The 26,536-nt window shown below is 39.0% G+C and overlaps 1 protein-coding gene across 1 annotated transcript in view; it reads left to right on the forward strand.

Annotated features, from left to right (window-relative positions):
- tubgcp3 (tubulin, gamma complex associated protein 3) overlaps window positions 1-23,283 on the forward strand; it is a 33,140-nt gene extending 9,857 nt beyond the window's left edge. The window contains exons 7-22 of the mRNA XM_036563423.1: window positions 649-761; window positions 5,663-5,788; window positions 6,017-6,085; window positions 6,846-6,978; window positions 7,615-7,781; window positions 9,382-9,492; window positions 9,813-9,921; window positions 11,620-11,809; window positions 12,349-12,484; window positions 12,831-12,899; window positions 13,250-13,385; window positions 13,821-13,909; window positions 14,283-14,414; window positions 15,753-15,893; window positions 20,261-20,377; window positions 21,960-23,283. Coding sequence (XP_036419316.1) covers window positions 649-761; window positions 5,663-5,788; window positions 6,017-6,085; window positions 6,846-6,978; window positions 7,615-7,781; window positions 9,382-9,492; window positions 9,813-9,921; window positions 11,620-11,809; window positions 12,349-12,484; window positions 12,831-12,899; window positions 13,250-13,385; window positions 13,821-13,909; window positions 14,283-14,414; window positions 15,753-15,893; window positions 20,261-20,377; window positions 21,960-22,121 — 2,000 coding nt within the window. The 3' untranslated portion in view covers window positions 22,122-23,283. The remainder of the gene's footprint in view (window positions 1-648; window positions 762-5,662; window positions 5,789-6,016; window positions 6,086-6,845; window positions 6,979-7,614; window positions 7,782-9,381; window positions 9,493-9,812; window positions 9,922-11,619; window positions 11,810-12,348; window positions 12,485-12,830; window positions 12,900-13,249; window positions 13,386-13,820; window positions 13,910-14,282; window positions 14,415-15,752; window positions 15,894-20,260; window positions 20,378-21,959) is intronic.
- The last annotated feature ends 3,253 nt before the right edge of the window (window positions 23,284-26,536 follow it).

The raw sequence follows: 26,536 nt of genomic DNA on the forward strand, positions 1-26,536 counted from the left end.
AAACAAGAAAATAGCGTTTCATTTAATTGCTAGTCTCTATATTGCCTGTGTCGTCCTGTGATGAAACAGAATGAGTACATGAATCGTGATTACAGTACTCAAATACCGGCACCTCAAACAGGTAGCTGAGTTCTTAGCTGCTAATAAGTTATTCCTAAAATGGACTTATCTATTGACTACAAATCAGTGAATGAACTAATCTGACCATTATGCGATTTCTCTTACTGTGTTCATGTCACATTGAGGTTCCACCTTGATTAACAAACGATACATTGTGCAGCCCTTAGTTGATGCATTTAACTTTTTCCCCCCTCTATCAAAGTGGCTACATGGGCAGAATAACCAATCAGGTTTCTGTCTTTGTAAACACCTTTTAAGACCAGCGGTGCCTCGAACTGAATACTCAGTGCTCAACTGTAGTCAGAGACAGCTGCGCCTGTGTGTGGAGGAACAGTGAGTTCTAGAACTGCCTTCAATACCTCATCATGTCTTTCTGATGGACGTGGTGGAAAAGTTTGAAATCCAGTCAGCCCCAGGGCACCGTTCTTCCCAGACTCGAACAGGACAGATATATGAGCGTGACCTTTGCAGCTTTATAACTTATGTCTCTCTCACTTCACTCTCTTTCTCTTGCTCTTTCACTCTCAGCTGAAATCAGCGAGGCTGCTCTAGTGCGAGACATCCTATACGTCTTCCAGGGGATCGACGGCAAATTCATTAAGATGTGCGCTCCAGAGAACTGCTACAAAATCGACTCGAAGGTGAATTCATTATTACTGGTCACCACCCACCCCTCCTTTATCATGCTGTTGTGTTAGCATGATTGTGCCAAACTTTCAACACTGTACAGTATCTGTACAATGTATAGTATATGTCCCGAAGTTTGTAGGCACCTGCTTAGCTAACATTTCTTCTGAAATTAAGGGTATTAATCGGGGGTTTGTTCCTCTTTTGCTGCAGCCTCTACTCTGCAGGGAAGGCTTTACACTAGATATTGGAACGTTGCTGTGAGCAATTGATTGCTTTCACAAGAGCATTAGTGAAGTCAGGGACAGATCCCTCTCTCACTCAGGGATGCATGATGGTATCAGAATTATATCCATATTGGCAGATGTTTTCTTAAGCAAACAACTATGGCTTTGGACAGATGCTTAGATTTCACTGATATTTGATGATGTATTTTTTGTACCCCAGAAGAGCAGAACGTTTAGTTGATGCTGGATTGCTGCTATAAAATATCTGCATTTTATTAACTTTACTACATTCGTAACCCTCTACATATAAGTGTAATGTTTCTCTGTAATGCTGATCCAAGTGGATCTAGTCCCAGTTTCTGTGTTTTATGAATGTTTATATATCAGCATTAGTATGTTATGGGCAGAAATGTTCATGAAATCTGTTGGATAATCAGCAGCGGCCCACGTCTTCCATATCAGTACATCCCTTCTCCACTTCATCCCAAAGGTATTCAGTAAGTACTTCATCACTCCAGAGAATGCAGTTCCACTGCTCCTCAGCACAGGGCCTGGGGGGTTTATACCCCTCTAGCCAATGCTTGGCATTGGGTATGCTGACCTTAGACTCATGTGCAGCTGCTCCAAAGCATCCCATTCTGTTGGTAAATGCTTCTTTGTGGAGATGAAAGCTGTATGTACACAATTAAATGCTTGTATCAGCAAAGTTAGCTGAATTCATTAATTAGATGGGCTGTCTGGATATTTCTGGACTTCTGTTACTATATCTGTACAGAACGTTTATAGGTAAAGTTTAGTAAGAGCTGATTGAAGCATCATTAAAATAACTGTAAAATATTTGTATTGTGACATGTCACAATATGCTTTTCTGAATATTGTAAATACAGTCGGTACATAAAAAAAATTTCAACTGAATGTTTGATATCAAAGAGGATGCAGTAGGTACATAAGTAGATTTAGTTTAATCCCTGAGGGGAAATTCTTCTGTTGCAGCAAAAGCACAGAAAAGAGCAAAACAAGGGCAAAATGAATTGGAGCATTTACAGATGCATAAATAGAAAGTAAAGACAAATAATAGAATAAAATAAAAATATACTAAAAACAATAAAAATAATGTGCAGTACAAAAATAAGTAAATTGCATAAATACTATGCGGTTGACAATGCAGTGCTGCAAGGCCCCTCCAGTGAATGAACAAGTGACTATGTAATGTAAACAACAGCCAATGTTAACAATTACTTAAGCAATATGACATTCTATATGCATAAATAAAATAAATACATGTACTTAATAAGATACAGAAAGCAGTAAACAGTTTCCACAAGAATGCATCTTCAGTTCAGTAGAAGTGTGAAGAGACAGGAGCAAAACACACACACACACACACACACACACACACACAAACACCTGTCTCTCCCATAATGCTTCTGGTTAAAAATAGGCTGTTCTATAAGTGCATTGTCTGCTCTCTGGAGACAATCCTCAGTGCTACAGCAGGAACCGATTTGGTCCACTCTCTGCTTCTAAATCCATCCTTTCAGCATTGATTTTAGACTCCAAACATCTTCTGTCAGTTGTATTGTCCTTAAGTGACATTATTCAAGGGTAGGTTTCTTTGGTTCGTCATTAATGCATCGTCTGCCTTCACGCAAAGGGTAAGGGTCCAATGTTATGGTCAACGATTCTGAAACAAGTTTCACTTTGCTGTAGTATACCAAGCAAAATGTTCTTGAAAGTATATATGTAGTGTCTTTGATTAACACAACTGCATATGGCCTTCAGAGGTTGGTTAGAGATACTTCTGTCTTACAGTAACCTCATCCAAATAAAAAAAAAAGTAAAAATATTGGTTTACCTGCCCTCCTAGTACTCACAATACGATGGAAACCTGAAACAGTGGCCACAGTGAAGGTCAACTCTAACTGTAGAGCTTTGTTCTCCTGGCTGAATTAATTTTTTAACAGGATTCCCAGTAGAGCCCCAACGCTAATCACACACACTGGACCCTTCCTAAACCGTGGGTTCACTGGCTCTCGCAGGGATGTACTGATTATGATTAGGAATGGGCATTTCATATATATAAACACACACACACACACACACACACCCACCCACCCACACACAAACACACAAATATATATTGTTTTGTCTTTTTGGCCCTTGACTTGTTTATATGTTGTTATTAGTTATTTAGTTATATTTTGATGCTAAAAAAATAAAATATGTTTGTTGGCCAAATCAAGTGTGCTCAAGGCCGGCTTTGGCCAGCAGGCCACACTTTGGGCAGCCCTGATTTACAGGCTATTTTCAGGTTTCTTCAACATTCAATAAGTTTTGTCATTTTTACAGTGAAGTGTATGAATAGTTGTGTAGTTAGGTACGTGTGTGTGTGTGTGTGTGTGTGTGTGTGTGTGTGTGTGTGTGCGTGTGTGTATAAATTATAGAGAAGTGGCGCTGTCAGAACGAAACCTTATCTCTAAAACAGTAACTGGAGAAGGAAAAAATGTTATTAATGCAACAATTTAAAGTCATTTTGCGTCATTTCTGTTGGTCTCAACATCATGGAATGTTCACATGATGTGAAGGGCAGCTGCTGTTTTCAAATGGTGTACAAATATAAGAAAACACAAAAACTGACTTATAATGTTTTGTGCCAACAGAGATGATACATCGTAATGTTTCTGATGTACACATTTGGTAATTAGTTTGTATGATGAATAACATCATAGCCAGATTTTGTACAACTAGATTCAATACTGTGACAGTTAACAATTACTATACTTTTGATGCGTATATGTTTATACGAACACATGTTTAGATCAAATACAACTGGTTTAGACTCTCTGCAGTAACTGTTTTATACTGGTGGTAGCAAATTGGTTTGTTTGCTCACTCATTGGTGAAAAATAGCACTTGGAGAGAGAGAAATTGACCATCTCTAATTAAATTCCTCTCTCTCCTCTCTCTCTCTCTCTCTCTCTCTCTCTCTCTCTCTCTCTCTCTCTCTCTCTCTCTCTCTCTCTCTCTCTCTCTCTCTCTCTCTCTCTCTCTCTCTCTCTCTCTCTCTCTCTCTCTCTCTCACACACACACGACCCTATTCGCTCCCTAAAGGCATCTTTCCGACTGAGTGCCTCTGCAAGACCAAATGGCCCTTTTAAGAGAGTTCTTAACGTTAAGAGATTTCCAAACATTTAAGGGGAGAAAACTCTTCTGGAAGTGAAAAGAACTAATGTGGCATTAGCAGTAAAGGGCAGAAGAAAAGTCAGTCTATTATATGCGCCAAATCTGTTCTTTTAGACCAGCTGCAGCCCGTAGCCTCAGGCCTGAGAGAGAAATGTGGAGAATTATCCGGTCGGTTTCCCCTTTTTCTTTTCTCTCTCACATACACACAGACACACTTGCACAAACATAAAGGACAGTAAAGGCAGATGGCAGCCATCCGAATTACTGTAGTCATAGTCATTACATAATCCTGTGATTTTCTCCTCATGCATTGCCCTTATTTTAGGTGACACAAGATCAAAGGTACACTCATTGGTATAAAGGTGTGTTTTTAAAGTGTTAAACTGTACAGTCAATAATGACTGAGGAGCTGCAAGCTCATTATGGATGGACATTTCAGCTAAAATTGCTATTTGAATTTTCAAGTCATTATCTGAAGAATATTCAGTGAACACATATAGGATACTATGGTAGTGAATGTGTTGTGTATCTCGTCCTATGATGTGGATGTGTCTTTAGTGAGTTTCTACTCAAAACAGTGCAAATTATTCATTTTTTTTAGTGTCAAGGGAAAAATCTGAAAACATATATTTAGCAGGAATCTGCACAGACGCCTCAAAAACTAAATATAATATCAAATTTCTAAGGATTTAGTGTGGCCACTTTCAGCCTGTATTGCAGTGTCAGTTTGTTTCAGGAGATGCACTTTTAGTTTTAGTTTTTCAAAGAAGTCTGCAACAAGATATTTCCACAGCTGCAAAGTTCAGTCCTAGAAGTTGGTTGCATTTTCTACTTCTCATGATTCAGTTAATCCTCAAACACAAAGTGGTCTGCATTCTGGGGTGATTTGGTAAGAGTTTGTTTGTTTGTTTGTTTGTTTGTTTATTTATTTATCTATTTATTTATATCTATCTCAGTAAGAGCTTCTTGGTAGCTACACATCCTTTCGGACTCATAGAGTTGTCTTCTCACAGTGTAAGGATGGACAGAAACACATGGATTTTTCAGAGCTGAAGTAAGAGTGGAGCTTGATTTTCTCTTCTCTCTCAAAGATGAAAGCTTTAAGTACAGTTCATCTGATGGTGACACGTTTGGTGATTTTGCAAGTTTTGTAGTTTTAAGAACAGTTTTGTTCAGCTTCAGTTTTGTCCTGTTTTTTTCTGTTATTTGACTTCCATATGCAAATACATTATCTTATAACTAATCTCCTCAGAAGTACCTTCTGAAAAATAAATATGTTGTAGTTAATGGTCGTTTTGGAAATGAAATAAATGAAGGATGGTGTTCGACTTTTGCACAGTATTGTAAAGTATACTGTGATGGTGTGCATATATATTATACTATGGTAGTGTATGTTTATGGTATACTATGGTGTATGTGTATAATGTGATATGATGGTGTAAGTGTATAGTTTACCTTTTAATGAAATATGACTCCTGTTTTGATCAGTATGTCTTTCTGTGCAGGTGCCGTTGTGTAAGTCTTTGCGAGACACCAGTAGCCGACTGGCGGAGCTCGGCTGGCTTCATAATAAAGTCAGAAAGTACACAGACTCTCGTAGTCTGGACCGAGCCTTCGGATTGGTCGGACAGGTATGCGTACTGTCATGTTTTTGTGTGTTTGTAAGTTTAATTTCATAAGAATTAGCTTGAAGTTATTGTTAAGGTGAATGTAAATAGATTGTGAATATATTTCTTTATATCACCATGTAATTGTGTAAATATCTAATTACATTTACATGATTATTTGTGAGTGTTTAGACATCTTAGTGTTATTAGCTCCAAGGTTTTGAGACATTTTTGTTTTTCCTCTCATCTCAGAGTTTCTGTGCGTCTCTGCACCAGGAGCTGAAGGAGTATTACAGGCTGCTCTCAGTACTGCATGCACAGGTAACACAATAGACTTATTTACAGCTTCTTCAGCAGGAAAACAAGGCAAAAAAGGACCAACTGAGTCATTATAATTTGAAATATCTCCTGTGGGCTGCAGTATGCAAATGAGGCCTCTAGCTTATCACATGTTTTTACTGTGTGCCTTGAGCTTCCTGTCCAATCACAGCTCACATATGAGTATGCGTACTATCTGGGCTGTTAATGCTGGTGTTCAGTATCTATATCATACACTGTTTACAGAACGCTTGTCTGTTTGCACTTTGCACTTTAAATTCTTTCAACTGGACAAGAAATGTGACCTGTCATTGTCACAAGGGTTGCACTACAGTCTATGAACTGCTGTAGTTAACAACCTCAGTTCTTAGGGAATAATACCTTTATCCATTGTGTTATTTATTATAAAGATCGTGTGTCTACATTACCGTGTTGTACTAGTTTGTTGCTGCTTTGCTCATCAGAGCTGTTGTATTAAATTACTACTGACACTGTTTATACTGTTCATGTCACACACAGTTGCACACAGGATTTTTTAATTAAAATTTTGTTGTATTTCTTGTTTATACTTTTTTCCCTTATTTATTACTTTTTATATAATCTAACAAGGAAGTTACAATCCAACAAACAGTATTTTAAAAATATATCAATATAATCACAGTATTTTGTCTGTATTTTGTCGTGCAGCCCATCAGTGAGCAGTTGTAGTACATTTCAGTATCTCTCACAGTATACTGATATTGACATTTTGGAGTGTGTTTAGCTACAGGTAGAAGATGACCAAGGGGTGAATGTGGGAGTGGAGAGCACTCTTACCTTAAGAAGGCTGCTCGTGTGGACATACGACCCTAAAATTCGGCTCAAGACCCTCGCCGCTCTGGTGGACTACTGCCAAGGTCAGTTCAGTAATACCACATTCAAACATGCTAACGTTGCTGATCTTTTTTTTTTTCATCTGTTAAGTTAGAATACACAAAGTAGTGCCACATTTTAAAAATAGCTCAAAAACAATAATTCCAATAACATGTACTCAACATTTCATACACTGCTGAACATAATCCAGTAAAACAAGACTTATAATGCTCCTTTTTTAAATCAAACATGCAGTTGCTAAAGTATTGTTGATATCCGCGATATGCTCTGAAAAGCGTATTGTGACGTAGTTAATCATGATAATGATAAATATTGTGATACAGCCCAGATCTATAATATATTAGATATTTTAGATCATGTAGACCACAGTGCTGTTTGTTGGTGAGCAGTCCTGTGTTGGATAATGGAGTCCTGTGTTGTAGTGTAATTGTGATATTTGAATTAGTCTTGTACTCGTCACAGAAGTTTTCTTTCTTTATTTCTCATGTTGTTTTTAACCCATGTTCCATTCTTTTCTCTTTCTTCTTTCTTTCTCTCTCTTTTTCTTTACCCCTTGTTCTATTGTTTTTTTTGTGTCTTTTTCTTCTTTATTCTTTATTTTTTCTTTTTTTTAATGTCCTTTTCCATTCTCTTCTTCTCTCTACCTCTCTCTATATCAGGGCGTAAGGGTGGGGAGTTAGCGTCAGCGGTTCATGCGTATGGTAAGACCGGTGACCCCCACATGAGGGCGCTGGTTCAACACATCCTGGGCCTGGTGTCGCACCCCATCCTCAACTTCCTGTACCGCTGGATCTATGATGGAGAACTGGAGGACACGTACCACGAGGTCAGAACACATGGATAGTTTTGTTCTGTTGTTCCGTCTCTCTCTGTGCTGGTTTTGTATGAAGAGAAGCTGTTGTTTCTGCAGTATGTGCAGTCAGATGAGGAAATACAGATGGAGGCAGTGGAGTCAGAGTGAACTGTGTTTCAGTTAATCTTCATTACAGTGCACAATACAGCACTCACAATGTTTTCACCCTTTTATACACCTACCAACCAAATACACACACCCCTTAACGAGAACAGATAGGGGAGTGCTGATGAGTTCTTTCTTTCTGTTTCTTTTTTTCCTTTCTTCTTTTGCCTGTTTTGTTCTTCATTTACTTTCTTTCTCTCTTTCTTTCTTTTATGTCTCTTTCTGCTTTGTGCTTGTTTTTATTTCTTTTCTTCTACTCCTTCTTTTCCATGCTTTCTCGCTCTCTCTTCTCTCTGTATGTCCTGGGCTGTTGTGCATTAGAAGACTTTTCACCTTCATCAAAAATCACCCAAACTTTGTGCCCTTTTTGCAAACAAGCATCAAACCATCCAGATGTTTTACACTAATGCTGCGGATGATTGTGTGAAGCCTAACAGTCATGAAAATTTAGCTTTCAATTCATTGCCATGTAAACGACTGCATTTATATGTCCTTCTTTTTTGTTTACTGTGTATATAACGTCTGAAGTACAAGCCTAAAAGGGGCCAGATTGAGTGATCAGTTATCTAGCTTTCTAGCTGCTAATCACTTCTTGTCCCAAAATATTTAAAATGGTGAAATGGTGAAACCATTGGTCTCCATTGGTGTCTATTTTCTAACATTTGAAACTACACTGTGTAAGTTATTGTATTACATGTACTATTAACATGACAAATGATTCTAGACTTCTGAGCAATAGTGTACTTTACATCATTTGAGCATCAGCCCTTCATCACGGTGCAGTCTGAGACATTAATGATGTCTCAGGCTGATGATAGGAGGTTTGGCTGTACTGTAGCTGCTGATGATGCAGTCTGCCGGGGCTCAGAAGTTAACAAGCTTTCAGTTTTACCCACAGTCGTTATTCTTACAGCAGGGCATTTTAACGTCAGGCCATAATGAAGATAACCTGAAGAACTGCTCATTGGTTCAGTAGCCCCACCGTCTCTGTATCTCTCCTTGGCCATGTGAGTATTATTAGAAGGTCAAGCAGTCCATGTCTGGCCATAGTGCTGACCTGTGGATTAATGGCACTCATTGATTTGTCATTATGAAGTTGCAAGGACGTTGTATCAGTGTCTGTATTTAAATTCAGTTATCTCTGAGTTCTGCTTAGTGCTTTATTTCAGAGCTGAAACAGGCATGACCCCTGAGTACATAAACAAACTGACTGTATAATACAGTATCACCTTCAGACACTTTGAATGTAGATAACCCTCTTCTTTCTTTTTCTGCATTTATTTTCTTTCTTTCTTTCTTTCTGGTTTTGCCTTCTTTTCTTGCAGACTTTGCTTTCTTGTAGGCCCTTTTTGCTTTCTTTCTTGCAAAGAGTCAACAAAAAGAAATAAATAAAGTTGCAGAATCTTATGACTGTGTGTGTTTGTGTATGTTTGTGCGTGTGTGTGTGTGCGTGTGCGTGTCCCTGCAGTTCTTCGTAGCGTCTGATCCAACAGTAAAGACGGACAGGTTGTGGCACGACAAATACTCTCTGAGGAAGTCTATGATCCCCTCCTTCATCACCATGGACCAGGCCAGAAAGGTAAAGAACATGAAAATGACCCTTTTCAGTGGGGGGTACACGGGATAAACAGTAATGGAAACTTGCATCCCAGCAGTTAGCATCATGCTGTCATTGTGGTTATGTAGTTTATAACATACACACACACACACAAAGATAAATGCAATATTTATTTGAAACATGAACAGTACAAAATGCAGCCTTTAAGACTAAGTTTTGGGTATAACAGTGACTCGTATCATTAAGCTGTGTTTTACTGTATATACACCAAAGGCTTGTTTCAAAGCCACTGAACTGCTGTTTCAACACCCAGTCTAATTGTGTCTCTGCTGTCCTGCCAGGTCCTCCTCATTGGCAAATCCATCAACTTCCTGCATCAGGTGTGCCACGACAGGACGCCGCCCGGTAAAATCTTGTCCGCATCCAAATCCACTGATTCACCCAAAGACGGTAAGCCTAATGTATCTCGGAATAGCCACGTTTGTCATTTAAAAAAAACACTACCAGCAGCCATTACAGTGGCTAACCGAAAAATAACAAGATGAGGAAGAGGGGGATGGGGATGAGGGGGCGGAAGGAGAGAAGGATTGATCTGTTTGTGGAGGAGAGTGGTGTTTTGGACTGTGGATGTGCAGTTTTAGCGGCTGTATCGACGCCGGCTGTATTTAGCGTCTGCCCATAGCTACACCAGATCAATGCGCTTAGTGCCCATTGCCAGCCTTGACCTTGAGTGTATGTTTCCAGAGTGATGTTTACATTCACTGTCTACATCTGCCTTTCCGTCCATTCTTTTGTCTCTCTCTCTCAGTCTCTTCCTTTATTCTGCCCTCTCTTAATTTGGGCATACGCTATACGACTTTTAAAATCCTAACAGATTTTGAAAATGGAGAGAATCACAAACAACTTTTATAATAACTATATAATAACTAATTTATAATAACTTAATAACAAATTTCTTGTCTTTTTGTCGTGAGGACATGCACACAAGACAAAGAGAGGGTGTCGCGCACACAAGTTCTTGCTGCAAAAAGCTTTAAAAAACCCCAGATCTCACTGTTCTAACATGATACAAACAAAGCTAAACTTGACCAGTCCTGTTTGTGCATACACACACAAAGTATAGCACAATCGCAAGATGGCGATGAATAGATGGGCAAGATGAGCAGATAACACAGAAAAGGCCTGGAGAAATATTTCACCACAAACTGGCAGCTGACTGACTATTTGCCACAACACGTAGCTCCTCTGTCTCTGTGGTCAGCATCCTAATTATTCATTCAGTTACACTGCTGACCATCTCACACTATAGGACTATATGAATGCTTCAAGTCTTAAAAATCAATCATGTTTAAAAATACCAGAGGGTCTCAGATCACTTCAGAGTGCAGTTGGAAGGCTAAAGGTTGACCCTTCACAGTTCATGCTGTGAAAAAAAGCCCATTTTGAATTTACTGTTTTTGTGAATGTTTACATGTGCAACTATTCAGCCTGCAGTAGTTCAGTCCTGCCCATTCACCCTTAAGTTATAAGGAGTGTTTCAGCCTGGACTGAGGCACAATACAGGGCAGCCAGTCAGAGCAGAGGTCATTGAGATATATCAGTATTTAAGCAGCCTGTTTAATTCTAGGAAATCAAGAATGGGAGAAATTGTGACTTTTTCTGGTATGTGAAACCACACAAATGTCATAAGTGGACTTCAGAAAACAAAATAAAACACAAGAAAAATGTAGGATGTGGACCCTTTAAATCTATATGAGTAGACTGTAATTTTGAATTTTTATTTTTCTGTTTTATTTGACAGCAGCTGTCCTTTACATTGTGTGAAAATGTTATGGTTAGACCATCATAAATGCTCCAAAATAGTGAATGAAATAAATGAAGTCTTTTTACATTGACTTACATTAAAAATAAAGAACGTTTTTGGCCTCTCCTATAAAGTTGCCACTGGATATACTTGTTTTTCTTCAGAGAGAGAAGATATACTTTTATATTGCACAGTTAGGTATATGACAGCAGAAACTGGATCTGGTATATGAGTGTTGTAGAGTTCACTCTTCATTACATAGTGTTCAAACTTTTCCCTTTATTGTATGTTGAGACTCCTTTCTTTCGTTCTCTCTCTCTTCTCTCCTCTCCTCTCCTTTTCAGCGGCGGAGCTCTTCACTGATCTGGAGGGGGCGTTTCAGAGTAAGATTGACGCAGCATATTTTGAGACCAGTAAGTACCTGCTGGACGTCCTGAATAAAAACTACCAGCTGCTTGACCACCTCCAGGCCATGAGAAGATACCTGCTGCTGGGTCAAGGAGACTTCATACGACATCTGATGGATCTGCTGAAGTGAGTACACGCACACAGCCGACGAACTGAAGTCCCATCATGCTTACATAACTCTACCTGTTCTTTTCCCTAAATCTAAACAATCTGTCTTTACATCTGCTGAATAACACATTTACGACATGCTGTACTTTTATATAGCCGACCATGTGCCTTGTTAAATCTGTATTCTGTATGATCTGCAGCACTGCCCCCTGTTGGCAGTAAAATTCAAACACTACATCTACCGCTGTGCTTGAGCACATTGAGATTGCCCATGTTGGTTTGAGCACCGTATACCATCCACAAAAAGTTAGAAAAGACAGACACTTGATTCTTACACAAGGAATGCTTTCAAAATGTGCTTTGAACCAAACCATCAATTTCCATAAGCTTAAGCTGCATATCACAGATGAAGGACTTGCAGTTAGCATTGTGTAGTTGAGATATTACTAAATCGTTCTTGTTTTCATTCACTGCACACAGTGTTGGTTTTTTCAGATGGAACTGTTTCTGTAATGGCCACTCATGCTTTTCTTAATCTTCTCTGCCTTGTTTGTCAGGCCAGAGCTGGCCCGTGCGGCCACCACCCTCTACCAGCACAATCTGACTGGTATCCTGGAGACAGCCGTGAGGGCAACGAACGCCCAGTTTGACAGCCCAGAGATCCTCAAGAGACTGGATGTGCGCCTTCTGGAGGTAATGCAGGATTTCTCCACTCCATACAGTCCATATATGCAAACTGCAGCAGAGTGACACACTGTAGCAGAGTTACAAGAGTGACAGATGTGGGGAAAACAAATGTGCTGCTGTTCCTGGCTGTCAGGAAAGTGCTGTCATCACAGCCTTCCAAAAGATTCAGATCTGATTTCCTCCAGCGTCTCTGAGGATTTATGACCAAACTTAGCAGTTTGTTCCAGATTTCAGGCCATACTGCCTTTTGAATACAGGGCAACCAATCAGAACAGAGGTCATTTACATATCAGATTTAAAAGCACAGTAACAAAACCGCTTTTTTTTATTTTTTTTTATTTTTTTTGGACAGGTGTCTCCAGGTGACACAGGTTGGGACGTATTCAGCCTGGACTATCATGTGGATGGACCAATTGCCACGGTAACTGGCTCCATTTTTGCTCTAAGAGCTGCGGCTACCCTTAGATTCTCATCAGCAAGCTAAAAAATGTCAACAGGTCCCACGTAAATTAATTAATAAATTATAAAATTATCATGAAACTCATTATGCAATTGTATTGCAATATTTAAAGATTTGTGATTTGTGACAGAAAATTGTTTTGGATTAAGTCAAAACTGTGTTTAGGTAGTCCATCAACAGTGGACTTAATTCAGGTTAAATTTTTAATTACTGAATAGTCAAATATTGAAAGCTGGTTTGCCGTGTATTGACACTATTTTTAAACCCACCATGATATTCTATTTTATTTTTGTGTGCGTTACCTGTGCTAGGTGTTCACCCGTGAATGTATGAGCCACTACTTGCGGGTGTTTAACTTCTTGTGGAGAGCCAAGAGGATGGAGTACATCTTGACAGACATCTGGAAGAGTCAAATGTGCAATGCCAAACTGCTGAAGAGCATGCCGGGTGAGTGCAGTACCACCCTGCCACATGCAGGGGGCAAAAGGAAGAAAATGTGTGATGAAGGAGGGCTTATACTGAGGCGCTGCTCTGGAGCCAGTTTGATTTAGGCCATGTTCTGTGCAGAAGGAGAAGGAATTCTGCTCAGTCAGGAGCTTCTAAGCTTCTAAGCACTAATTACATAGTTTTTCAGATGGTGCTTCAATTAAATCCTTAACAGTCTAGAGTTACTACTGTTGTTCTGCAATACTTTTTATGTAATTACAGTATTAAGAGTTACACATTCAGTTTGCATTCTTAATTGACATCTTTGTGCCTGACTTGTTTGGTTTATTTTAGTAGGTTTTTTTTTGGTTTGTTTTTTTCCATAAAATTTGAATCAAAACAGATGTGTTATCAATTTAAGAGTTAGAATTTACACTTTGTCTGTGTTGTTCACAGAGCTCTCTGGAGTGCTGCATCAGTGTCACGTCTTGGCCTCAGAAATGGTCCACTTTATCCACCAGATGCAGTACTACATCACATTCGAGGCCAGTTGCTCTCTCCTGCACTCTGCTCTGTCTTACAGTCTTTTGTACTCTCTCTCTATCTCTCCCTCTTTTGCATACTTTGTCTCACTGTCACTCACTTTCAGCAGTGCTATTGCATGCTCTCTCTCATGCTCTCTTCTGCACACTCTCACTTCTTTTGTGTTTTCTCACTCACTCACTCTCTTTGTCTCTCTCTCTGTGTTCGGAATATACAGCAGTATGCAATTTTTTCTATGGTATTATAGATGCTACAGCTGAAGTCCCATATTAATCTATTACACAGTTAAAACAATGTCAGCTATGTTCATATATAATAATATAATTATTATTATTATTATTAGGAGATATTAATGTGTATGTGTGTGTCATGTAGGTGTTGGAGTGCTCGTGGGATGAGTTGTGGAATAAGGTGCAGCAGGCTCAGGACCTGGACCACATCATAGCGGCCCACGAGGTCTTCCTGGACACAATCATCTCCCGCTGCCTACTGGACTCCAACAGCAGGGTGAGCCACACACAAGCTTAAACAGCCTCATACATTTAGGAGAACGAACTGAACTCTTCAGACTGCACACCACCAGCACAGGACTCACATATCAGTGGAAACAATTAGACTTGTGCCCAGTCTGGATAAATAGGTACTACAGTGAAAGACCTCTGTGATGGTAAAGACTGATTAACTTATAGGTGTAAAAAAAAATAATAATAATAACATGGAGCTTGTTTCCTAATGTCACTACAGTCTTCCATAATCATTCTGGATTCAAACCAAACAATCTTTGAAAACCAGCAGATTCCAAACACAAATAAAATAATAAAGAAAAGAAAAACATGACAGTGCCCAAGATTTTGTGGTAATTTTTTGTACTGTTAACTGAGTATTAGAGGTGGGTAATATGTCAAAATGTGACAACTCGATACATGATAGTAATGATGTATATATTTTTGTGTCATTTGCTTTGGGAAAAAATGATAAATAGTGTCATATTGCCCAGCCCTACCAAGTATGCCAGGATTTGTACGGAAAATCTGGAAACTCATATAAAATAAATGTGCCTAAATCTAATCCTGAATTGTCCTTAAACAATTTAAATAAACTTGAATGAAAAACATATCTAAAAAGTCATGGAAAATATTATCATGGGTTTCTGTAACAATTTTTCTTCATGATATAAGTACACAAACTTTGATAGTGACCAACGACCTCACCCATGTATTTCACATCACCTCGCATTTTCTTATTTTTGGGATCAAGTAGCAAGAGCATTATGTCTTTTAGCTGGTAGCGTGAGTCAAATATCTCACAGTCACAGTCGCACTAAATTAAGTCAAAATGCCTAGAAATGGCAACTATAAAGACTGGCTTTAACAAGACGAAGCAAGTAGGCATATGATGGGGTGCTGTTACCTCATGAAGTAAAAGAAATTTGACATCGGAAATGTTGGTGAGTCTGCATTCAAAACGCAAAGAAGTCAGCAGTTCTGTTAAGGAGTACTGCTAGCTTTTCAACACCACCATCAGTGTCTTTACATGTGACGTTAATGCACATTACTATGTGATGTTAGATGTTCCCATCCTCTGGTAACCCTAATATTGACAGCACATACTTTTCTATCTTTGCAGGCCAATATTAATTTAAAATCATCAATGTATTACATGTTAATGTAGGTTCATATGATTTAGGCTCATATGATTCAGCACTGGAGTACTTAACCTTTGGTACTGGATTGTTTTGTTTTTTGATATGCTAATTCTGTTACCTGCTCAGTCCTCGACAACAGTATAAAAAGGTACTGAACTGTGGTGCATCATCATTTTCTCTGTGTGTGTTCTTTGCTGCAGTCTCTGTTGAACCAGCTGCGGGCTGTGTTTGACCAGATCATTGAGTTCCAGAATGCTCAGGACACCCTGTACCGCTCAGCGCTGGAGGAGCTGCAGCTCCGTGTACAGTACGAGGACAACAAAAGACAGAGAGAGCAAGAGGTATAGAGAGCAGGGGTTTGGAGGGGGATGTCCCATGTGAATGTGTGTGTGTGTGTGTGTGTGTGTGTGTGTGTGTGTATATATTTTCTTTCATTAATTCACCAACAGTTTGGAACACTAGGGAGAACAATACAACAAGAGCATGGAAGATTAACTTCACATAAATTGTCAACAAAAATAAATAAATAAATCTCTTAAGACCAGTCTAAGTATACAGCTTTCCCAATAATTTTGTGATTTCATTTAGTGTTTTAATATTAACTCTATAATAAAAAAAAATATTTTTTTTAGATTACTAACATAATGAACGCTCAATAAGCTGCGCCAGCAGTGATGGCAGTGGGTTGGGGGGGTGCAGAGGGGTATGTATGTATGTATGTATGTATGTATGTATAAAGTTCTATATAGTACGAAAAGAAATAATAGTAGAACCCTTTTTGGTGCTATATAAAATCAGGTTTAAGTTCTTTAAAGTTAGGTTCTTTAAAGAGAACCATATAAAACAGGTTTTCCACGGTGGAAAAGAACCATTTAAACATTCAAAGGGTTCTTTAAGTTGTCATGTTCTATACATAAGCATTGCCATTAAGAACCTTATATGAACTCTTATAAGGGTGTAAATAATTACAGTGTTAATGACTGTAACCTGTTGTCATGCACAATTTGTTAGCCTCTAGCTGATTCAGTTGCTGACCACAGGACCACCATTTTCAGTACAGCAGTGACAATGACTCTGGGATATCCATCCAAAAATATCCAGCAATAGAGATTTTTTAATGAAGGGCGAGAGGGTGATTAACACAGTGTGTGCAGGCAACAATGCAGACATTAGAAAGATCTACAGGCTGTGTATCTGATAAAGTGGCTAATGAGTGCATATGTAAACTTATTTGGCATCCCCTGACTGTGAGCTTGCAGAAATTACGGTCTTTCAATGACTCTGAATTATAGTTATGTAGGAGTAATTAAAGATTCTTGTCAACAGAAAATCAATAGGTTTTTCCAGAGCAGTCATGTGTACTGATGGCAAGGCCATGGCTACAGCTCTCTGTACATCTCTCCCCCTGAGACAGCACAGTGCAGACTTAGATTAACAGTTTAATTTGGCCCTGCCTGGAAAGCACTTGGCTAAAAGCACGCCCCTTTTACAAGCTCGGGTGTCCGTTTTCAGTAGCTATCGATTTTTAGCGCTTCAGCAAAGAGCGCTATAAAAACAAACATAAGTGTGGAGCCTGCCAGGGTGTTTTACTGCGAGTGTGAGTGTGTGATTAAGGGAGCGAAACGATAAGAGGTTTTTAGGTGAGTCCGTTTGCAAGGTCAGAAGGGTAATGAGTAGTTCTGAGCTAAAAGGCCAAAGTGAAGGCTAATTTATGGTCAGGCAGGCAGCAGTGGACGGGGGTACAAAGCATGAAGTGGGCACAGGGACATTGCAGGGCTTTTAAAAATGCTGTGTAAGGTTGTAGTTACAAGTACATTACGAGGACTTCACTTTCTACTGATAACACAGTAGTACATCATTAAGTTTTAGTTCATCACAGAGGTCATTTTCCATCTCCAAGTTAAAATGTGAGGGGTCAAGAGAAGGCTTTTCTCAAATTCATATTACAGAAACAATCTTATATTAATTTATCTTATTTTACAGCATCTTACAGATCAACTTATCTCAAGTTAGGAAATCTTAACCTTCTCGATCGAAGTCGACAATCAACTGTCATGTCTGTTATCAAACATAATACACGCAAAGCTGAAACTTAAACACAATCAAAATGTTGTTAGAAGTGTAAGTTATAACTATTCTTTGTAAGTTATAACTATTCTTACTAATGTCAAAACAAAACTGGAGATAATATAGTGCTGTTTGAGAGCGTCGCTCCACAGTTTCAGTTTCTGTTTCCCAAATGCTTTAGCCGAGCGCGTTAACGTTATTCCTCCTAATAAACAGACACATGTTTAACTCTGTCTGCTCGTTATTCACCACCATCACTAAAATATTTTATCTTATGAGCTTTCATCAGCTTTGACACACGATGGTAATAGGAGGGGACGGTGGAGGTTGTGCCTGTAGTGTCTGGGATTTTTAAAACACAAAATTAGAAAAAAACAAAGTTTTTAGTTCTGGTCCTAAAATCTGATTGGCTGAGCCGCGATTGATGCCATTGTAAAATCCACGATAATCGCACACCTATGACCACCTCACAGCAAGTGAACTCTGTATTACTACGCCACGGCACAAAAAACCCTTGTGCTGTTAAAGGAATAATCTTTGACTCTCATGCTGCTCACATGGACCTCCGAGTATACTGATAAAGTAAGAACCCGTTTTTTGTTTACACTGAGGGTCTGGCAACTTATGTTCTTAACTAGAACTTGGCAGGTCAGCTAGCTAACCGGTTAAAAGATAGCCAACATCCTAAACAACTCCATTATTAATATAACAACACTAGTATTGAAGTACTTACGGTATGATTCACTGTAAAACAGCAGTAAAAAAACTTGAATGGCTCACACGCTTCAAATGTTCGTGTTTCAGTCAGAAGTAGCGTCAAACCCGGGCTGAATCCCAAATGGCTCCATACTCCCTAAATAGTATGCTAGCTATGAAAGTTTAGAAATTCTAGCCTCTACGGCCAAATAGTGCACCGTTTATATTTCTTAGCTATATTTTGCACCGTTGAGGTGCAGGATCCATTATTTAAATCCTACATAGTGCGCTAGCTATGTAGGGAGCAGGGAGCCATTTGAGTCTCCCACTCTAAAGGAACTACATTTCTTGGCAGAATGTTTGTCGTTTATTATCAATAATAACTTATTTTCAGAAATAAGTTATATTTCATGTTGGCTGTCGTTTTATAAAAGCAATAAGCCACTTGAGGCTGTGCGTTACTTCAATTTTATCACAGGAAAGGGAGTTCCACTTTGCGTTGTGCCTAAGAACACCCTCCTCCTGATAAAATTGCAGTAATGCACAGCATCTCGTGGCTTATTGCTTTATTAAGACACCTTTGGGGTTATCCTAAAGTTAGGACAGTATTTAGGAAATTTTGTCTTGTTAGGATGTTTCTGTAATACTGTTTTCTTATCTGGAGTTTGGATAAGATTGGGAACTGAAGAACTGTTGTTCTGTAATAGATACTCTCCTAAATTCAGTCCTAACTGAAGTTGTCATGGTGACTAAAGAGAGAAGATTTCAGAGTTAAGATGTTTCTGAAATACGGCCCCTGATTCTCAGCTTTTATCTAAGAATATTGCTATTGAAATGATCCCCTTTTCCATTACATGTAAAATAGAAGTGCAACTAACACTTATTTCTGTAACCGCTGTCAGTTAATGGCATAAACTCATTAGTATTAGAGCTGTAGTAGATGGTGATGGCTCGTGGGCTTCTACACAAGGTTTGTTCTGCTTAGTGGATAATGCCAACATGTTAGTTTATCAAGGTAATATTGAGAGCAGAAATACTTTGTCATTGTTTTTTGGTTCTAGCTAACACCACCTATAGCAGTTTAGAGTAGTCAGCGCTATAGCTGTACTGCCTCTGCCTTCTTAATCACGTGCTTATCAATGCACCCTAGGCAGTGTGCTCACTTTAACCGTTCTGGATCTAAAGTGTTACAGGGACACAAACACATGATCATGCTGTAAATGACATGATAATCAATCAAACAGGTTGTTATTGTTGCTGTTTAATAGCCGTGTCTGATGTTCATTCAGTAGACACTGATTCTGAAGAGTAGCAACAATCCAATATGAAAATGTTTTTTTTAACGTTATTTCAAGAAAACTTCAGCACCGCTTGAATTTACAGTAATTTTGAATGAAATTAATTTTAAAGAGTGCTATAAAACTAGTTTGAAAAATTAGTCATGTGCAACATTATGAAAACCCCTGATCAAAATACATGTTTTAAAAATAAGTGAACACATCCTCTATAGTGAACACACTTAAATATAGTGTATGGCTACATTTTATGTGATCCCCCTCACCCCCCCCAGAGAGTTTTGCTCCGACCATAATCTAACACACCTGATCCAGGTAATAAAGGCCTCAGGGTCATCTGAACATTAGAGCCAGGTGTGCTGGACTTGAAATTTCCTGGGTGGTAGGTCTGAAAGACCAAGAGTGGCACCCCTGCTCTAGAAAAATACAGTGCCTTTGTTCCTTAGTAAACAATGAATAATAAAAGTTCACGCTGATGATTTTTCACTGCCATTGTAATAGTTGAAAACTGTCCAGTCTTTAATAGTCTTTTGTTCAAAGGTGAAAGTTATTCTTGTTGTGTGGCTGATGTATATTTATGTGTGTGTGTGTGTGTGTGTGTGTGTGTGTGTGTGTGTGTGTGTGTGTGTGTGTGTGTGTGTGCCTTGTAGGGTGAGTGGGGTGTGACAGCAGGACAGGAAGCAGCCGAGAACAAACGAGTGCAGGAGTTTAAAGACACCATACCAAAAATGTGCTCTCAGCTCAGACTACTGACTCACTTCTACCAGGTAACTCATACACACCATTCTACCACATCATTTTTCACCAATACACACATTCTGTTTCACTGGTTCTACCACAGACACTACTTTCACTACTCAGAATAGAGATGTGCGATGTGACTGATTTTTGATATTTGATTATCTGTAAGAGTTCATAAACTGATATCCAGTTAACCTCAAGGAATGATAAACAGTGACAAAAAACAGGCTAAAATAGTGATGTTAGCTCATCTTTTTAGGTGACAGCACTGGTGTTGCACACAAAATACATGAGCACGCAAAACGATACATTAGAAACCATTATCTTTGTTGTTCAAAAACAGCCAGAGGAAAATCTTAACTTAAAACGTAACTTTTCATGTTGGATGAGCAACAAAGACTGTCTCTTCAGAAGAGCTAATAAGCTAACAAGTGTCATGTTGGATGCTGATAAGATACTGGCATCTTGCAAGCTGAGTTCTCATGCACATCCCTGATCCAGATACCTCAGTGAAAAACTAAAAAATACAATAGAAAAAATAGAATAATAATAATAATAGAACATTAAACAGTGGAAGGTTTAATGTTGGTTTATGGTGTTTAGCAAGCATAGGAGGTGATCATACTTGATTATTCAGTTGATTTAGTGATTTATCTTTTAGCTAAATGCGACAAGGTGGTCTTCAGAACAATCACTTGCACATCGTACACTGTACAAATGTATAATCTTGTCTGAAATACTTTTATAGCTCTGTTTACGTGTTGCTGTTCTGCTTGAGCCTCAACATCAGCTGCTTGTTTCCCAACATTCTTTCCTTTTTCGGTCAGACGCTTAGTTACAAACTTTGATCAAAAACCTTCAAAAATTGAAAGAGAGTAACAATTTATTTATTTTTTGTTTATTGCAAACTAGATATGCCTTATTCCAATACCTGATCAGGTGAACAAATACCTTTTTGGTATGTGTTTTGATATATGTGTATTTGATCATCTCTGTGTTGTACCAGGTAATAAACACACCTATGTATGTATTTGGGCTGTAAGATGATTAAAATAATAATTAATCACATTTTTTTGTGCAGCTAATTGTGAGAAAATCGCTTTTTTAAAGTATTTATTACTGTTGATAATTGATTATATTTTAATCGTGTGAGGTCACACAAACCTGAACATGCACCGACTATAGCTCTCTCACTCTTGCTGTCTTAGGACTTTCCACATTGCTGTTGTTTTGCTATTTGTTGTTCATCCATAGTTCTCTCACGAGCACTGTCCAGTGCAGTTTGCTGAAGGTATAACTAAAAGAAATAAGGAAATTTAAAAGCTGTATTTTCACAGATTCTATTATAGCAACATAAAGCACACATGCAGCTAGATTTCAGCCTGAAAAATGCCGGCATAAAAAATGCTGTTAATTATTTATTGCAGTACATAAATTACATTATTAAAGCTGTCAATGTTGACAGAAATGCAGACTGTTCAGAATGGATTCTTTTATAAAGTATTTCAGCTCTTCAGCTGCAGTTTCGTGTTTTCTATTTTTCTCCGCTACTTCAGTTTTCTCCTCTTATTCTCTCTTACTTTGTACCCTCTTCCTCCATCCCTCCAGGGCATCGTTCAGGAGTTCTTACGTCTGTTGATGACCAGTTCAGATGAGAGTCTGCAGTTCCTGAGCTTCCGGTTGGACTTTAATGAGCACTATAAAGCCCGGGATCCGCGTCTGCGGCCCTCGCTCGGGGCCACCAGGGGCCGCCGCAGCTCCAACATCTGACCCTGAACACTTTGGTCTCGGCACTTGATGTTTTCTGAATGGACCTTGATGTTGTGAGACGGTGTCAGTCAACAGGGCTTACGCAGAATGGAAGTGAATAAGTGACAAATAAAAAAGAAATGCAGCCTTTAACCCTCGATTCATTGCCAAATGTTTCAGAAAACAGTCATTTTAGAAGTGTGGAACTTTTAGTAGCACAAGGTCACAGCCCTGTTGTCATCACCTTTGAGTCTCCATTACCGTTTGAGTTGATTGTCACTGTCATATGAAAACCTTGTAGCTCCATTTCTGTTTTTTTGGGGTTTTTTTTTCCTTTACACTAGTTGAAAATGCCACCTTAGGCATTTGATAATGACCAAACCAACAGCACTGGTCTAAAATTACTTGGAATAAAATTGGTGTTACCGTCATGTCCATTAAACGTTTTTGGAGACACAAGGTTTTCTTATAATAGCGACTATACTGAACATTGACACTGAAGTTTTCTATTGTGTGCATTTTTTTCAGTTTTTTTTCATCTAATACTTAATATGCTAATATTTAAGAAATTTCTTCTGTATTCTTGTATTGATACAAAATGTTCATTGTTAGTCCCCCTTTCATACTCAGCATTCAGAAAACCCATTTAAAATCCTGAAGGTGTTTCTGTATAAAGAGCAGCCATTTTAACACGGTGCTACAGATTAAATTTAACGTTGTGAAAAGATGACCTTTGTTCAGCTTTACATAGTCTGTAATTCTTGGACCTGTAAATATGATCCTACATCAGTCCTAAGCTGCTTTTTCTACAACACTGAATGTTTGGCTAACAATGCTTTATATCCACTCACCCTTTTTCACCTACGTGTGTGTTTGGAATTTTTTGTTTTGTTTTGTTTTGTTTGTTTTTGACAGACTGTGACCTTTGTACTGCAAAAAGACAAAAAAATCATTTTCATTCTTAAATTGTACAGATTGGGCCTACACATCCATGTGCACCACATCTTCCTTAGTAAATCTCTATTTATTTTCCTCAAAAAACTGTAAATTCACCTACCGTCGAGGCTATATGAACTTGTGGACTTGAATTGACTCTGTGGATATAATGAAAGTGTTGGGACCCTGCAGCTGGCCCTGTATTAATTCTCCTATATTAAAATACTGTGGTAGTGTTCCAATCCCATCCAGCAGGTTTCCATGCCTCGTATCATGCTTATTACACTCTGAGAAAGGGCGAGTGGAGAAGTCTCGATGGCTCAGTCCCAAATTGCACTCTTCTCCCAGTGCCCTCCTGCACATTTCAGTTGTCCTTTTCCTGCTTTGCCCAGAAATGTGTTCTTTCGTAGTAACAGTTGCTAAGCTGGACAAGCTTTTCTGAACATTGGCAAAAACTGCATGAGTTTGGGTTTGAGTTTAGAGTCACTGTTTAAAATGCTACACAACTGAGCTGTACTATGTTGTAGCTAATTGAAATTAGAGGTTGGAGCCTGATTCTGATACCATCATAACAGTGTGGCTTTCCACATGCATACAAATTAAATATAGAGATTAAAAAACGCACTAAATGTAGGTATTTTACCAAAGGTGAGTTACAGTTCATCATTGAGTTCAATGGGACTTTTCCTAAGATCCTATATAGCTTGTTCCTTCTAGCAACAGTTGCTACTTAAGACCTGATTTGTGGGTGTAGCATGAAAAAATCTATTCCAGGTAATTTATCCAAGCTAGGGATAACTAATCTTGTCGCTCTATTGCTGTCTAGTAACTTTAGGTCTGTAATTTGGCCTCAGGGAAGGGGGAAGGGGATCATTTGTGGATTTTGCCCTAAGATTTTTTCTTCTCCCTCCCACTTAAGTCTGTACAACACAGATGTATAGATATATGATGCAATGAAATGAACATCTCGTCATTTTTTCTTTAATAAATAACGTTTTTTAAAAAACGTCTTGTCGTTTTCTACATCATAACCTTATTTATCTTTATCAAAAAGCTTTCCCTGATTGGGTTATAGTGTCACGTGGTTAGTAAATGTGTAAGGGACACGCCCACGCAGGTTGTGCTATGGAAAATTTAGGAAGTAGCTGAAAATGAGCGCGACTTTGCTGAAATCTTCAGCTAAATAACTGCAGTGAAGGTTTAGGTCCAACACGGAGGACGACAAGCTACAGCAAGACAAGCAAGTAGCAAACAGACCTCATTAGCGCACCTGACTGTTCGCTTTGTTGGCCTCTGTTCGCTCCGTTTGCCGCCCGAATCCCAACTAGCCCATCATGATCTGTGTAGAGCGGCACGGGGAGCAGACAGGCCTCTCAGGGTTACCTACCGTGGGGGTGCGAAGTGGGGGTGTCCGGATAGTGGGCTGGTCCTAGAGTTCCTATTGGTCAAAAGTGTTGTCAGTCACACACGAGGAGGGTCGTTTACCTAAATCATGCTGGGTAGCCTACGTTAAATTTTGTATAAGGAATATACAACCAATTCTCCATCAATCTGAAGAACCATTTAAGCAGAAAAGGGCTCTATATAGAACTTCTGGTTCTACCCAGAACCATTCTTTTTACTTAATAACTATTCAAGAACCATCTTTTTTTGAGAGTGTGGAGTTTACTTTAGCAGCTAAATGGTGTATAAGGAAAAACACACAGAGCTTGTTGTGATTTGTGTAAAAATGATGTTGTTTTGGGTAGTTTAACCATAAATGAACGTCTGACATTTTTGACGTCACTTCAATGCCTTTATCATTTGGATTTTCTGTTTTCTCAAAAATCAGTAGTCCCATTTGATATGATACAGTAATTTAAATTCACTTTATAATCGTATGGCCATATAGGCATTCATAATAATAATAATAATAAGAACAACAACAACAATTAATAATAATAGATTAGTGGTCAAATTGTAGATGCGTTCATTTAAAACAAACAATTGCTGCTCCCTCTTCCCTACATAGTGCACTACGTAAGTCATGAAGCTATATGGCTTCTACGCCCAAATAATGCACTAAATGCTAAACAGGGAGACATGCTCCCCATGGCTGAATCCTAAATGGCATCCTACCAGACAAACTATTCACTATCTGGGTCTAAAGGTTATTTCAGGACCTACTTAGTGCACTACATTGTGAGTGAGGAGACAATTGAGACTGAGCCTTCATTAAGGTTCCCTGCTAAACCAGACGAACGACGTCCATCATGTTTCACCGTCACAGTAGTGCTTAGATAACTGCTTTTTTGTTTGTTTGTTTGTTTGTTTACAGTTTGTTCACACTCACAAGACAGTAAACTCTCTTCTGAGTGAACTACATTGTATTAACTGACAGTTTGTGCAAACGAGGGTGAAGAAATCAGCTGCAACAAAACAACTAAAGACAGCTTATTTCTTTCGGCACCGGAAATAACGTTTACTGTAAGTACATTTACCTGCCAAATGTGTGAAGAGTGACTCGAGGCCCAGCTGAAGTCCAGCTCCTTCCAAAGCACTTAGAAACTACTAGTTCAAACAAACCATAGACTAAGCGTTGTGAGGAGCTTGTTGTTGTACTGTTAGGCCACACGGTGGCGCAAGTTGCCAAGAGGAGGACAGGCGAACCTGAGGGGAGGGTGTAGGCAGGAGTGCTTATCTCGAGTTATCGAGTTATTCTCATTTGTGAATGTGACTGGAATCCAGCCATTATCTAAACCACAGTGACACTGAGACAAAGCTGTCTCTGAACAGCGGCCATCACAGTGAAGTACACCCAGAGTAGGAAAGCTGGACGGCGCTGATCCCGGAGGCGATGATGAGTGGAACGTCATGGCTGATCTGAGATCAGGTCGTAATGGTGAAATGGCGAGCGTGTGGACTGGAAGCGATGGGAAAAGGATGTGTGGTCTGCTTTAGCTATCAGAGAGAGGAGCTAAATGACTGTGACACAAATCACAGCTTCCTGGGGAAAATACACACACACACACACACACACAGTGCTGCAGGCTCAGGCTTTGAATGATCACACAGCCATAATCTAATCCTGTCTGCAGGTTGCTTAGCTCTTTCATGCGGACTAAATGTTGCTAGGATGACGAAAAAACGTTATCATTTGATGTTATGGGGACATGTTGGTGGTCCGCATGAGAAAAATTGCTTTTCACCGAGAGGAAATGCATCGTCAACTTAAAGGAATTCCGAATTTCTGCATAATTAAATGTCTGACCTAAACAAAGTCATTCAGAGTGTTTTGGTGAGAAAAGCTCCATTCTAGAGAAACTTGGACTCAGAGTTGTTCACAGTGGTGGTGATAGGAACCAGGTGTCCGAAGCGTTTTAATGCCTCTAAACGCTCCATCACTGAAAGTTATTACCTGAAACGTTTATGAATGTGCTGCCTGACGTCTGAGACATTCTTTTTTACGACAGTTTGGAGATGAGCTCTAGGCCTAACAATGTTTAGACTCCATTCGTGGT

The sequence above is a fragment of the Colossoma macropomum genome, unplaced genomic scaffold (genome assembly GCF_904425465.1).
Source record: "Colossoma macropomum unplaced genomic scaffold, Colossoma_macropomum, whole genome shotgun sequence".
NCBI lineage: Eukaryota > Metazoa > Chordata > Actinopteri > Characiformes > Serrasalmidae > Colossoma > Colossoma macropomum.